The sequence below is a fragment of the Phalacrocorax aristotelis genome, chromosome 1, assembly GCF_949628215.1.
Source record: "Phalacrocorax aristotelis chromosome 1, bGulAri2.1, whole genome shotgun sequence".
Lineage (NCBI taxonomy): Eukaryota > Metazoa > Chordata > Aves > Suliformes > Phalacrocoracidae > Phalacrocorax > Phalacrocorax aristotelis.
In genome coordinates, this window is record NC_134276.1 from 60,682,720 (window position 1) to 60,699,289 (window position 16,570).

General features: G+C 37.9%; 1 protein-coding gene across 1 annotated transcript in view; it reads left to right on the forward strand.

Moving 5' to 3' along the window:
* Window positions 1-16,570, forward strand: part of ITGBL1 (integrin subunit beta like 1) — a 144,699-nt gene that overhangs the window by 71,240 nt on the left and 56,889 nt on the right. The window contains exons 6-7 of the mRNA XM_075090186.1: window positions 911-1,051; window positions 6,361-6,507. Coding sequence (XP_074946287.1) covers window positions 911-1,051; window positions 6,361-6,507 — 288 coding nt within the window. The remainder of the gene's footprint in view (window positions 1-910; window positions 1,052-6,360; window positions 6,508-16,570) is intronic.

Consider the following 16,570-nt stretch of genomic DNA (forward strand, 5'->3'; position numbering starts at 1 on the left):
ATATCTATATGTACTCTTTAGTCACCCTGTCCCATTGTCCCCAAATGCATAATATTGTTCAGAGTAATCTGAATAAGAAGACAAAGGCTTTGGTGGAGTAGCAGAAGGTGAAGCTACCCTCCAGGGAATGAACTGCATGCTTTTGCAAGGGTAGACTGCTTCTTTGTGCCTGTTGGCATCTCAGAAAAAGTAGTGAGTGTATGGCCCTGAAGCATATTTGAATTTCTGAATAAGGAAACTGGTTTTTTTTGTTCTGACTTTTCTTAAGTAAGTAGGGTGCATGTTCTCTGTATATCAGTATGGCTGTGCCAAATTAGTGCCTCAGTCATATTTCACATTTCCCTCCTTATTGTAAACAACAGGGTGTGGCCCTGAATGTTGGCTTGGGAAAAGTGGAAAAGTATCATTTTCGTGTAGATCTGTGCTGATGTCCTTCTTCGATAAAGAATGACCTCCTAGACATTTTCAGCTGGATTAGAATTTGGATTCCCTTCTAGTTTAAATGTTTATGCTTTAACAATCATTAATTATCCACTGTGCCTAAGCCCAAGTCATTTAAACAGCATTGATTTTTATTGTCATTAGTGTCAGGGCAAATTAGTGTTGATGTCAAAGACTTACAACTGTTCTGTGCACTACATTTTTCTGTTGATTCCTAACAAGGCTCAACAGCAAAAAGAAACTTGAACAGGAAGCCAACTTGTTCATATAAAGTATTACTACTGAGTAATCATAGAAGATTTTAAATCATAGAAGATGAGCATAAGCTCATGATTAACACTTGCAGCTTTGAAACTGCGCTCCTGTGAGAGCAGAAAATTCACAAGTGTAAATTCCTATAATCAAACTACTATTACTCTAAATTGCTCAGTTAATCTTCTATCTCTGTCTTTTTTTTCCTCTTTCCCAGGCACATGTGTATGTGGGGAATGCACATGCCATGATGTGGACCCAACTGGTGACTGGGGAGATATTCATGGAGCTACTTGTGAGTGTGATGAAAGAAACTGCAAAGCAGTGTATGATAGATATTCTGATGACTTCTGTTCAGGTAAGGAATATATATAAAAGAAACTTATGTGTAGTTTTATAACAAAAACATCCAATTGGTCTGATCTTGCTCTTCCTTAGTGCTCCATTTCTCATTTTCCTAGCTTAAAAATATACCAAGATTTAGCTGTTGTTTTTTGTGTTTGGTGGGGGGGAGTGGATGAGTGGACTTTTTAAAATAAAAGACAAAATTCCATAAAAAGAAAAAGTTTCCAGTTCTAAATCTTTCTTAAAACATGTTTTTTTTTCTATGCCTCATAACAATATTCTGTAAATATTAAATACTTTTAGGTGTCCATCTTCCTTCTAATACTCTTGTTTTCAGTGTAACCTAACATAAATTGGAGAATGGTTGAAACTTTAAAATATGTATATTGTCATGGTTTAACCCCAGCCAGCAACTAAGCCCCACCCAGCCAGTCGCTCACTCCCTCATCCAGTGGGATGGGGGAGAGAATCGGAAGAGTAAAAGTGAGAAAGCTCATGGGTTGAGATAAAGACAGTTTAAGAGGTAAAGCAAAAGCTGCGCGCGGAAGCAAAGCAAAACAAGGAATTCATTCACTGCTTCCCAGGGGCAGGCAGGTGTTCAGCCATCTCCAGGAAAGCAGGGCTCCATCACGCGTAAGGGTTACTTGGGAAGACAAAATGCCATCACTCCGAACATCCTTCCTTCCTTCCTCTTCCCCCAGCTCTATATGCTGAGCATAACGTCATATGGTGTGGGATATCCCTTTTGGTCAGTTGGAGTCAGCTGTCCCAGCTGTGTCCCCTCCCAGCTTCTTGTGCACCCCCAGCCTGCTCGCTGGTGGGGTGGGGTGAGAAGCAGAAAAGGCCTTGACTCTGTGTAAGCCCTGCTCATCAATAACAAAAACTTCTTTGTATTATCAATATTGTTTCCAGCACAAATCCAAAACACAGCCCCACACTAGACACTGTGAAGAAAATTAACTCTACCCCAGCCAAAAACCAGCACATACACGCACATACGCATGCGCACGCGCACTCACACACACATACTTATATCTCTCCTTCCTTGGGGAAATTTAAATTTGAAAATTTGTTAGATCTGATTTTGTTATTTCATGTTATATGGCAGGGAGAGGACAAGCGAGAGGAAGAAATTTGAGGATAAGTGAGTTAATGAGCTAATGAAAAACAGTACCCTGAGAATACCAATTGACCTGAGAGGAAGTAGAGCATCAATATGTGGAAAATATGAATGTGTGGTCCAGCTACACATCCCTGACTGTACATCTTAGACACTTTCACCTTCCTTTTTTCTTCTACTTGTACTTCAGAGAATTATATTCAAATGTTTGCAGAGTATTTAGATTGACGCTCCATGTATCAGCTAACAAAAGCTGAGATTCTGAGTGAAACCTTGCATACAATATAATTATTGATATAGATGCTAATACTGGGCAGGAGAGAAGGGCTTTGATCAATACACAGCATGCAATTTGTAAACACAGGAACTTTGCAAAAACAAATGAGGGTGGTTTCAAAGGGACTTGACAGATTACAGGTTGTCAGCTCTAATGTGTCTTGTAGAAACCTGATCTGGCCTAATTAATAGTAGGAAGAATGCAGTCACGTCAAGGAAAATAATGATGTGGTAGATTCTCCTCCAATTAGTAGAATGCGACAACCCTCATAGAAAGATCATAGGAGTTGTCTGTAATAGGGAGAGAAAGCTGAATCAAACGATGCATAAAATTCTTAGCCTCTTTGCCTGTTAAAGGTGAAGTTTCTCAAATGTTGTATTTTTTTTAATAAATATTGATGAATCACTAGCTAATAAAATGAGAAAGAAAATGAAAGAAGCATTTCTAAAAACCTTCAGTGAATTCATTTGCTTGTTACTGTTCCAGCCACCTAGAAATGTTATATAGGTTTATTTAATTAATAAGCTGGAAGGATGGAAAACTACAGTCATGAGAGCAGCAGGAGGACTGACTTTGGGATGTTGCAAATTTTTGAGTGTGTTGTGTTGCTGAGTATATTTTTAGCACTCAGGGACTGATCAAAATGCCAGCATCAGCTAAGGAATACAAAGCTGAAAAAAAGCATGGTAAATGTGTTTTATAGTTAACTCTTGAACACAAAAGTTTCAAACCTAATTAGATTAAAGCAAACCTGTGGTATCTGCAGCTAGTGCTGCATCACTGAAACAGGGCTTGAACTCCCTGTTGCCTGGACATTATTGCCATTGCTGCTGCTGCCGCCCAGGGTGGTAATGGTTGTGAGAAAGCGGAGTGTAAGACAGTATGGGCAGTTACAAAGGAGTTGGGGAGAAGACATTGCCATTTGTCATTGGATTAAGGACTGGTACAGTGTTCTTTATTACACAGACATAACTGTAAATGAGCAAACCTTACGAGAGATATAAAAGGAGGTACTCATATGGCTTGCTTGATGTAACTAAAGCTCATGTTGAAGTATAGCTTAATTTTTCTAGCTAATCAGCAAAGATTTTAGTCCTACTTCTTATTCCTATGTTTTAGAAAAGCCTAATTTAATCTTAGCTGGCCATCCAAGTACGCATTCCTCAAATAGATTGTGCAAAACTCTCAATTTTCACATGAAACAGTGTGAACAATGTCTTACAGTCCTGCGGTTTAGTCCTGTTTCAGAAATGGACAAGTATTAATTTTGGTTTATTGTGTTAGAGAGAATCTGCAATTTACTAGCAGAATGGTAATTAGACAGCTTTTTTATTTGTTTATGTGAAATAAATTTACTTAGTGCACAAAGTATGCACGCGTTAGGCATGGCTGTAAAATATCCTCATTTTTCTTACAATTATTTGCAAATTGGTTTAGGATAAATCCAAGAGGGATTAGTCAGATTAGGGAAAATAATCCAGTTCTCTTAAAATCTACCTCAAATTGAGCTGATACAGAACTTTTCCTGCCTTGTTCTGCCTACCTAATAGGTTGAGACAGGAAATCACGTTGTCCTGAGTAGTAGATTGAAATGATAGGAAATCATGTTTACATGTAAAGAGTTTTAGTGTAACTGAATGAAATGCTGTGTTTATTTTATAAACTACAAATGACAGGAATTGACAGCCCTGCTGTGAGGATTTACCATCACACAACAGCAGCTCCCTCCAGAAGCTTCATATGGCTTGGGGTGACTGTCAATTTGCAGTACCTCATATTGGCAACTGGATGCCTTCTTTTAACATCTGAAGTGCGGTTCAGTATGTTACTGAATTATTTTCTTTCAGAGGTGTTCGCATCATTGAAGTGATTCTCTTCCTTTAAAGAGAGAATAGCTTTCATGACTTGACACAGAAAGAAAAAAAGGCTTCCATAAGAGAATTCCTACATTCACACATCTCATTAGCTCCTTTACTGTGGCTCTAGCAAAGAACATATTACATGAAAGAATGTCATCCTCTCATAAGTATCTGGATCAGGGAACGTAGGTCCAATTTGCAACTTGTTAGTAGGTACACATGAAAGCAAGGGACAGAATCACAGAATGATAGAATGGTTTGGGTTGGAAGACACCTCAAAGGTCATCTAGTTCAAACCCCCCAGCCATGGGCAGGGACATCTTACACTAGACCAGGTTGCTCAAAGTCCAGTCCAACCTGGCCTTGAACACTTCCAGGGATGGGGTACCCACAGCTTCTCTGGGCAACCACCCTCACAGAAAATAATTTCTTCCTAATATCTAATCTAAATCTACCCTCTAAACAAGAGGAAGCCTTTAACACTTTTCAAGGAGAACAAATAACTAATCTAAAGAAAAGTTATTCCTGTGCAATTAATAAGACTTGTATTCTGAGAACTCATAGAATTCTTGCTTCCTCCCATTTTCTCCTTCTGAACTGATAAATGCATATGTTGTAGAAATATAATATAAGCCAGTCTTAAAATGTAAGTATGGTTAGAAAGATATAAAATTTGTGTCATTATGGTTTTCAAGAAGAACCCCAATAGACGGACATCAGAGTAATGCTTTGTGGTCCTGTGTCCAGTGAATGATGACTATATGAAAATTGTGAAAGATCTAACCTGCTGTCAGAGCTCATGAAAAACATTTGATGTTGTGGCAAGAAATGTTTTTGCTGCTGTTCAAGCTTTCCTCATCCAGTGCAAGGAGCATTTTGTATTGCCAGACTCCCATTGCTTTATGCAAAGAGCATCAGGCTCATGATGAAGGGAGCTGGGCAATTAGCTTGGGTTTTTCTTGGTCTGGATATGTTAGCATTCATATACAGGAAATAGATTGTTTGGATGGCTTTCCAGGTTAAGTTCTCAGGATGGATTCACTCTGAACTTCTTGGTTGTTACTTTTTTTTTTAAAGAACCTATCCAGAAAAGCTTATGTGGAGTTCAGTTGCTTTTCCTCACCTCAGCTTGCATAGTGAAAGTTGCGTTTATGTTGTTACTTTCAGACATGGTCAGGAACAGCTAAGTTAGCTAATGAGATACCAAAATCACATCCAACTGCCCTACTGAAATAAGAATTTATTATGACTAGTATTTTATTATTTGCATAACACTATTTAGTAGAAGGCACTGCTTGGAGACTTGGAATCGCAGAATCACAGAATCACAGAATCACAGGTTGGAAGGGACCTCAGGGATCATCTAGTCCAACCTTTCTAGGAGAAGCACAGTCTAAACAAGATGGCCCAGCACCCTGTCCAGATGACTCTTAAAGGTGTCCAACATGGCCGAGGCAACCACTTCCCTGGGGAGATTATTCCAATGGTGACTGTCCTCACTGTGAAAAATTTCCCTATGGTGTCCAATCGGAATCTCCCCAAGAGCAATTTGTGTCCATTCCCCCTTGTCCCTTCCATGTGACTCCGTGTAAAAAGGGAGTCTCCATCTTCTTTGTAGTAGAATTGGTGTGACATTGCTTGTCTCTCGTGGATCATGTTGATTTCAAGTAAAAGATGGTATTGATATATTACTTAGACAATATGTTGCAACTGTGGTAGAAAAAGAAGAGCATAAAGGTAAATTAAATATTGCCTTATTATGGCCCCACTTTTCCAGACAGTGGTGAAATGTGTATTTGTAACTTCTGTTCCACCTTTTCGCATGAGGATTGTGCGCCAGGTGGCAAAACATCCCTTAAGAAAGAATTTTAAAAGGAAACGTGTCTCAAATAGAATGATAGACCAGTGCTATTTTCAGAAAAAAAGTAGACATAGTGAATTGATTTTATTTTTTGCCAGTCTGATTATTTAATGAAACCACAACTTTGATAAAGTTCATCTAATAATGAGGTTTTAACACCTGTCATCAGTATGGAGGCTAATCTATGATTGTATTTATTGTAAAGGTCACGGACAGTGTAATTGTGGAAGATGTGACTGTAAAGAAGGATGGACAGGGAAGAAGTGTGAACATCCACATTCTTGTCCATTGTCAGTTGAGGAAAGTGCTAAGAAATGCCAAGGAAATTCTAATTTACTTTGCTCTGGAAGAGGTAAGCGCATTTCTGGAAGAATTTTCATGCCCTTAAAATGTACTTCCTTTAAAAGAAATTTTACAGATGTCCAGCATTACTAGTACAGCAAAATGTGAGCTTTCTTGGCTTACTGCACATGAATCACACCTGCATAACATATGAGTTATGAGAAGGGAGGAGAAGAATACAAGGTCACCTATTTTTCCTGAAATCTACTGCATTGTATTTTGTTTTACATATCTCAACATTTGTTTTGGAGGTTTTCAAGGATGCTTTGAAGATTGCTGCAGTTGAGTCTTTACTAACACTACATTAAAGATATGAACCTATTCTATGCATTCTTTAACAAAACCAGCATGAGATTTTCAGCCTGTGCAAAATGTTGTGGCACCATTGTGATAAGAACTGCTTGGATTTACACTGCCTAAGAACCTGCCCTGCTGAGTGCAGGACTGACTTCTAAAATGCTGTTGTTCAGTGCAGCTTGCCACTGGCTTTTCATTTGAAAATACTTCTTACGGACACTGTAGCCTTTTCAAAAGTTAAAAAAAATATACTAAGACATATGTAAAATTGAAATACACATTGCAAGCAAAAGGAAACTTTTCTCGGAAGGAAAAGTGCCTGTTAATTTTCATCTGTCACTGTGTGAAATGTGGTTTTCTGCAGAGAGAAGAGAGAAAAGTAAATATGAGACAGACTTCTCCTAGAACTGGTAATTGAAGTTGTTATGAATTCTGCCCACTTAAGTATTTGCTGGGAAAGGTCTAAAGCTGCTCTTGAAATATTGCATTTGACCCTAAATGTCATTTCATTTGCAATATCTTCCTTCACTAATGCTATCTAACATATTCAAACATTGCAGGCAGTCCACCCAACTTAGCACTGTGATAATTGTAATTTTCTCCTCCTGTAAAAGTATAGCAGCTCATAACTTAGTAAATGCAGCATTAGCTGTATCTTAAAAGAACTATGTATTCACAGATTGTTGCTTGCTTTTTTCTTAATTAAGCTACAGTTTTGCAGTGAATTACACCTCTCTTTTCTTGCTAAAAATGCTCAAAGGAATTTTTTGTTACAAATTAGGTGAAACACAGGCATCTGTAGAGAATTGACAGCAGTTTATTGTTCATCATTGCAAGGATTATAACTAGAAGAAAGGGGGTGTTGACATCTGTGGTTTTTTCTATTTGTTTTGGGGTTTTTTTTGCTTTTAAATACTGGCTCACACGTTTCCTGTTCTCACTGGATGCTGAATGTCTCTTCTCTCATCTGCTTCTCTAGGAGTTGTGTATGTTGAGCATTCTGGAGTCAGTTTGATGACTTAATTGCATTGTGCACTATGAGAGTCAAATGACAGAGAAAAGAATTACAGTCATAAAACCAAGTTGAATTAGAATAAAAATACAGTCTTAAGTTGTGTCACATATTGTTCTATTTATATTTTAAATTTTGAAAAGTTTTATTTAATATAGTGAGAAGAGTGAGTTTAAGGATTTCAATATTAATGGCAATTTTTCTATTGTTTTGACTTTTTGAAAAAACCACCTGAGTACTAATGCTGGCAGTGTTCTCCTGTTAAGATATTATCAGTGAAATAAATCCCTTTCAGATGAATTCATTTGACTGAATGATCTGTTGGTCAAAATTTTCAAATACAGTACAAGCAGTATTGATTGGAACAAAAAGCTTAATTGGTAGCGGCTGTCACTGAACTTCCTTTGAGTTCCAAACAAGAGGAGATCAACAAGGTTTATGAGGAGTGCAAATGGTGCAGATGTGGATCCAGGGCATAGTATGATAGACAGCTGCTGTAATGAAGGAACAAGACATTCTACAATCCATGCTTAAAAAAAACCCCATGAAATCTGTAATTTTAAAATGGAATATGGTATCTTGTTTTAGTTTTATGAACAATTTTGTTTAGGTGCTCAATGCATTATTAAAGATTCCTTGTGTTGAACTGAGACAGTGAATCAATCCATTGTGTTCAGTGGTGGATTCTGTAATGCATGTTGCTAGTCTGCAACATACCATCTCCTGGAGTCTGGAAACAAAACTTAGGGATAAGGGCCAATGATGACCCCAAAGAGCAGTGCCATTGGCCAGTGCCTGCTGTAAAGTGCTAATCCTTTCTAGGGTATCTTGGCTGTACTATTGTATAATATACACTTTATGCTGCTTTGAGACATAGCTTATCAAAACCTTGGCTGATACAGGAAATGCTGTAAATTCCTGTTGATAAAACACACCGTGATATGCAGAAGGAAAGAGAAACACCTGTGGAATAAATCATATCTGTGTACCAACAAGAGTGGATACAAACTCAATAAAATGATATGCACTAAATAGGTGTCTAAAAGCAGGTGTAACTATGCAATTCTCTTCTGACCTTTGTGAAGTCTTACATGACTGATCATAAATACAACATAAAATATTCAGCTTGTAAATAATTTCTAGGGTTAGCTCATCAACTACTACAGCTTCATATAAACCTTTGGATGACATAATTTGGTATATCCTCAAGATTTTTAAATCTATACAAACCGTAATACAGTAATGCCAATCTGATCATCTCTCCAACAGGTAAGTCTCTACAGATAGGTATGATGCCTTAAAAGGGCAGAAGGGCTGCTGATGGCATGTGCCAGATCATGAGAACTAGTTCTGTGCTATTATCACTGGAGTCTTATTTACTATACTTCTATGTCCTCACAGCCTGGTTCTTTTGTTCTAAGTGCAGTTATTAATTAAGGACTTTGGGGTCCCCCTCTAGTATGATATCGCCAAAACCAATCAACCAAAAATATTTCCTATTTCTATTAGGTGCCTATAGGAAAACATTGTCTCTAAAGCCTATTGCTTGTTGACTTAGTAAAGGAAGATAGTAGAAGTTGCCATTTGAATAATTCACTATACTTTATATATGACAGGATGGGGTTAGAGCAAAAGTGTAAACAATCCTAAGGTAAAATCTAGGTTACTATCCCTGCTACCAGCTCTTTATTGCAGCCTCTTATTATGCAAATTGCACTGTTTAATTGAAGTGTAAATTACTCTAACGTACATCATTTCCGAATTTGGCCTGCTGTTTTCATTCATTTTGTATGACCCGTGCATTCTGAAGGAGGTCTTAATTAAAGCACTGTAATAGACAGCCTGGCAGCCAGCAATGTTATTAGCTAGTGTAACAAGAACAGAACATAAATGCAAGTCATGCGTCACATCTCTCGCTTTCACCTCATCAACTTTGAGGCTGAGCTCCGTTACACATCTGTGTGCTTCAAGCAGAGAGGCACTCTTACTATACTAGTACTTTAATGCTGAATGAGCTGTCATAACAGTACTTGTTATACAGCTTGGTATACCCTTATACGCTGGACTGGCCCTCTGAACTCCACTTGTAGTGTGTTGAAGTCTAAGAATAAAAATACAGCTAAATAGTTGCATCACACTCCTCCTGGATTTGTCTATCAATAGTTTAGATCACTGACTTTAAAATACTTCTCTGATTCAGGCTCTGTATGAGCCTGTCTCTTTCTGTTAATTGAAGCAAGATCCTCTGGAAGCTGCCTTTTGTTAGGAAAGTCAATATGGAACAGCTGAGAATAGTTCACTTTTTTCCATTTCTGATTTTTTAAAAATGTATTTATCTTTCCTTATCAGAAAGTGTCCAGCAGTTCAATATTTTGGTATTTCTCTGTAGAGAAAGCTACTTATTTGTCAGTGACCCACCTACAGCACTCCTGGCTATTGTTTTTGCCTTTTACTCTTGTCTTTTTGGGGAGACAGCAAGTAGAGACAGAGGAACCAAGGAAGGACTGTAAATCAAGAGGACATTTCATTTCTGCAGTGAACCCATACTTGCAGTGCTTGTAACTCAGTAATAAATAAATGGTTCAGGCAGTAGCTTATTTCTGCATAAGTGCTTTTTTAATCTGTTCTGGTAGAAGCAAGGTGTGTTGGAAGTTGTCTGTTTCTGAGATGTAGGTGATATTGAGTGAAGTAGTTCACAAAAATTTCTGTGATAGAATTTGTTAATGTTCTGAAGTTTCCCACTTGTTTTCACAGTGAGAAGTTTGAGAAGAGGTAAAGAACAGAAGAAAAGTAACATCTGTTTTAGGATGATACTTAGAATTAGGACTGTGGGATAGAAGCCCAATATAACAAAGGAACCTTTAAACCATGACATCTATGTCTGGCACAGTAACAACCATGGATCCCACTTTGCAATGAGAATAACTTGACATGCTTTTTCTCAGTATAGCATTTTTTTGATTCAAATATCTTTTATTTTATTCTCACAGGTAAGAAAGACAGTGTAGGAGAAAACAAATTCTGATGTTTAAATAGAAACGCAAGAGGCAGGTACAATTATTTGTATATTATGTATTTATGTAATCATTCATATGTGATATATTCATATATATTTATTTATTATGAGTGTGGTAGGTGTGTGCTACAGACCACCTGATCAAGAAAGGTTATAAATGAAGCCTTCTTTAGACAGCTGAAGGAAGTCTCAAGATTGGCAGCCTTGCTAATCACAGGCAATTTCAGTCACCTCGATACCTGCTGGAAGATCAGGACAGCTCAATGCAAGTATCCTAGCAGATTCTTCCCACATCTCTCAAGCCCCTGAACCTCAAGTCAGGGACTGAGGGAATGAGTTCCCTCCCATTGTAGGAGAAGATCAGGTTTGAGATCACCTGAGGAGCCTTAAGATGTAAGTCCATGGGACCTGATGACATGCATCCCAGGGTCCTGAGTGATCCGGCAGATGTAGTTGCTCTCAATCATATTTGAAAGGTCATGGCAGTCAGCTGAAGTCCCCAGTAACTGGAGAAAAGGGAAACATTACATCCTTTGGGCCAGTTGTCCTCAGGAGGCCTTTCCAGCATACATGATTCCATAAGTCTGTGATGCAACCTGTGTACAAGATATCTTATAGTCAATCAGCTTTGATTTCTTGCGCAACCTTGAAGAGGTTGGGACACAAGTGTGTAGCTGTCCATTCCATGGAATCTGTTATTTCTAAGAACGTGCCTTTGCTGTTTTTAAAGCTTATATACTTCAGAGAGTAGAAATAATTCCAGAGTAGCTAGAAAATCTAGCGTGACCATAGATCACCTACAGCTGCAAAATTTGAAAAGCAACCATTTGGCTTTGTCGTATGTCAGTCCTCTTCATCATATTAATGGCTATTAAATCATAGTATGTAGCTTCACCTATCAGGAGATAACAGCAACATAAGTGATCCATGCACAGATTAGCACCGGCCATTTCATTTCAGAATTTTGAGGCCTGGCATATGTGTTATAGTTCAGCTTTGCGTTCTTTCTGCTTACTGATCAGAAAAAAAAAAGAGTGTGTTTCCTTGCTTTTTTCAATCATTCAGCTCAGCTTTAGCTTTTCTCTCTGAGAACTCCAGAAAAAAGAAATCAGTATGCAAATGCTTTATTGGCAGCTCTTAAGAGATGAGATTCTATGTTGTGCCTCCACCGGTGAAAAAGGGGATAAAATGCAGGCAATACATTTTTTTTTGTACTCAGTGGGCCAATCTGCACAAGCCCACTAGCCAGCCAGCTTGCATGGTTTTGTTTCTAATGAGCCATATGCCTATTGGAGTGTATTTGGAGGGATGGGCTTAGGTAGAGTTAATCTGGTGGATAAGAATGGGTAGGGTACAAAAGACACAAATCTGTAAAAAATTGGACCTACTCATTTCACAGGTCAGGGAGGAATGTGTTTTTATGATGGCTGTAAGCATTCATCACAAGACTCCTCTTAATCTCTCAGTCAGTGCTTCTGAAATGCTACCATCTCCGAAGACGTTGCAAATTTCTTTTTATATATGATGTGGTCTTCCTTATTCTTGTTCCCTTGATTGTTAATTTTCCTCCAGCAGACAAAGAAGACCTCTTTCATCTGTGAAAGACATCTGTGAAAGAACTTGAAGGCCAGGACTGCCTTCTCTCTGACAGCTAGTTGTCTTCTGTACATAGTCTTTTCTGTATCCCACTCTTACTTTATTGTTCTTAGCCTGTATCTTCCCATTTTCAGTCGGTGGGAGTCTCTCGTGCTGTTTTCTAAATGTCAATATTCAGTGATTGTTAGTGTGTCTTTAGACATCGTTGGCCTTTCTTTCAGACACCCCTCTTTTTTCAAATTCCCTGAGTCTGGCTTCTTGTTTAGCAGAACAGGAGCATAACAGAGAAGGCAAACTGGAAAAAAATTCATAATGTATTTACCTTATGTCTGTATAATATACAAGTCTCAGCACTGAAATTGTTACCCAGAAAAAGAGTATGTGAGAAGTAATAGTTTTGCCACAGTGCTGTGTGTGAATTTGGGTTAAACTTTCAATAGTGCCTGTTCTCTTTACATTCCAGTGAGATGTCTATCTATAGATGATGCATCTAACTTACAGAAATTCACCATGTATTAGTAAGATGTAATAGATCACAGTCTTAAATTATCAGGCTAACCTATGCTGTTTACAACTGAAAGAACATGGTTAGTATTCAAAAAGTTCAGGCAAAGCTTTGCATAAGTGGACACTTGCAAGTGCTATGCTTTGCAGCAGGCTGGCAATTTTGGAACATTTCCCTGTAGTGGATTGCTGTAATTATCATAATTGCCATTACCTAATCAAAGAACAGACTGACACTCATTTGTGCTAGACTTCCTCTGAATCTTTTGTCTAGCCTGTCTCTTTCACTTGATTGGAGAGTGAGATGCATACAGACCTGTAACACATCCACACCTTTGACAGAGAGTATGTGCTTGTAGAGCCTAGAAAGGGATTATATTGTTGTCAATGCTGGATGGAGAAACTGCATACACTTAAGCAGTAAATCGTGATAGTCAGAGGTTTGTGGTAAAATTTCTTTAGCTTCTGCTGAAGGATGCCTAATAAGCATTAAATATACTTGCTGTTTTGATATACCAAAATAATTTGTAAGGAGGTAGAATGTAAGCTATTTATTCCAGTCAGAGAAGATATTACCAATTAAATTTAATAATAATTTAAAAAGTGGATTAGATATTTGCTGCTCTGAGTTGTCATCCTATTTTGGTTCACTTCAGAAATGATATCGGACCTGAAGTCAGGATTTATCAATGTCTTGAGTACTTGCAGAGATATAAGAATGATTCACACTGCCGAAAAAATTATTCATTGAAATGTGCAAGGGTAATTGTATGAAGGAACATTTACGCAATGCATCCAACACGAGAGGTAGATGCAGGTTCATTTTACATTTGTGGAAGCATAGAAGCTATTTAAAATGAAAGTACCTTTAAGCACATTCTCTATCATAACTTTGGTATATCAGCTATTTGTAGTTTGATCACAGTAACAAGAGACATTCCAAAAGAACCTCTGCTGGGAAAAAAAGAAGCAATTGAGGTGCGTGTACATATTTATGTGTGAGAGCTTATTAGATTTCACAGCTTCTTGACTAGAACAAAAACCTGATATAAAGTAATGAAGTTGTACGTTGCAGCAAAAAGTGAGATGAAGGCCTGTATTGTCCAAATTTTTCATTCATCTCCATAATAAATGTATGTTGAAACATTACTGCATGAGCCAGCTTGCATTTGGAAAGGCAGAACTGACTGGCGTATGCACAGCAGAGCCTTCTTTTTTTATCTGTACAGCTGCCTACAAGGGGGAAAACCAAAGTCAAGTCATCATGTTAAATATATGTTACCTATTGTAAATACGGTAGAATATTCAGGGTGAGGCTCATCTCTTGAATTTATCTAGACATCAAAATGTGAGATACTTTAGCCTTTGTTTTCAGTGGAATGATAGTACCTCTAAATTGGAGACATTTTGCCCATTTCTTCTATACTTCTGTGTTACTATGAAATGAATTGTCATCGTTCATACTTTCCCCTACTGTCCTTAGAGAGAATGACTATCAGGCTAACCTTTAGATGCCTGCATTTGAGTTCTGTGAATCCAACCGGTATATGAAATTATTTACCCCAACTGTAATGTTTGACCATAGTACAAATAAAATGAATAGAAGTCTGTGTGGGCTGCAGCAAAGAGCCTCTGCTGTTGATATGCAGACATGAGTCCTTTTTCTGAATGTCTTGTAGTTTATGGAGTGTTTTGAGCTGCCTTAGCAGTGACAGCCAGACTAATAAATGAAATAGTGCTAGTGATCATCCCCAGGCACCGCAGCTTGCTTGCTTATAACGTCAGATTGTTAGAACAGCCACTGGCCCACTTTTGCCCTGTGCCAGTTAGTATTCTTTCCAAACAGTTCCTGCTTATAGTTCAGGAATTAGTGTGGGCCAGTGACTGGTCCCAGTAGGCAGTCTGTATGAGGCCACCTTCATGAAAGACAGCTTGGTAGTACGGATGCCAGTTCTTTTGTGCCAGTTGGCCTCAGTGACAGGGAACAGTCCCAATCCCATTTAACTGACTAGTAAAGAGACATCTATCAAGTACTGTGCTGTTGTGATAGTAATGAAGATTGACCTACTCTCTGCACTGTCACTGGTGTGGTATCTATGTAGCCTACAGGAGAAGATGAAAGAAAAGAGTTTCCAGCACACCTTGCCAGGGACCCATTGCCTGCTCTGAAGCTATTACTTGCTCTGTGCCTTCTCCAAGACAGCAGCTTGTGTAAAATAAATGGATCAGTGCTGTCCCAAAATTGATTTTGTATAGTGTGACAGAAGATGAATAGATTTCCAGGTTGACTAAGTAGTTTGATTTCTTCCTTTTGTGCTTCTTTTATGAGAATTTTTACTTAAACATACCTTAAAAGCCCCCAAAATTCAAATGGAAGCAATTTTTTAAGCTGAAAGCTGTTAAGAATTGAAAATGTTCAGATTGTTGGTGAATACCATGACACATTGTTTCCCAGAATTTGCTTTTTGGAAAGGAAGCCTGGACTTCATGGCATAATTTTAGAAGTCCAACTTTCCATTGTACAAAAATGACACCCCACCCTTTTTCTTAACTGGATTGAGACCGGAGCAGGTTCTAGCCTAATCAATGCTTACTTGCTTCTCTGTCTCATAGTTTCTTGCTTGAGGAGTTTGTTATTTCTCTTCAAGTATTTTGCTATGTCATGCTTATGGTGCAGAATGAGTTATTCCACTCCCACTGTTAACAGCATACCAGTACACTGTATTTGAAGCACATAGGTACAAAGGTTAAAAACGTCTTTAAATTCTGAAAGGCAGAAAGCTATTAAAAAGGTAAGTGAATTTTATTTTTCTGAATGGCAAAAATAATCTTGCATATTTATATCAATAGTTATGTTCTGCTTTAGTTAAATTGTAAAGTGCTGTTTGCCGACTTTGGGAGAAGCACTGACCGATACATTAGAGAAGCAGGTATTTGTAAGAGTCAGAACACTATAAAGGTAATTTATTATGTCAAAGCATCTCATTTTTGAAGTATGTAGACTTTCCTATCAGGAACAAAAGTATCTCTTTTTTTTAGTAAAGTAACTTTAAGAAAATACATTTAGCAAATGCTGAATTTAAATCAACATGATATTTACACTGAACTTTTACTGTACTACTTTTTGAGGTTGCTTATTTGGTATGAAGGTGTGCAGTCATCATTGATACAATTTATAAGGAAAAAAACAGTATCTTGCAAAAGCATGTAACATTGGTTATTTTTTATTCTAAGGAAACTAAAAAAGAAATGTTATCAGTTGCTGTTAAGAAAGAACATCTTTAAAAAGATGTTCTTCAGAAAATTAGCTCTTCAGTGTTTTAAAGGTCTACCAAACACCTACTGGTAAAATTCAGCAACACTTTTAATGCAGAGAGTGCCTTTAAAGTATTCTGTTCCCTGTGATCGTATAAACAGTTGCATCCTTGCTTTGCGCAGGCCACTGAAGTGATAGCATAAGCTCCATGAGAGAGAGAGAGATGTGGCGTTGTTTCCCGACTTTTAAGTGCTTCCAGAGACATTTGTGTGCTATGAGAACTGGGTGCAGACTGGACTAAATAGTTTAACTGGAAGCAAGGAACCTGGGGAGAAGTGAGACTGGGGGGAAGTATTTAGGCTTCTGATCTCCCATCGAGAGTTTTTGCAGTT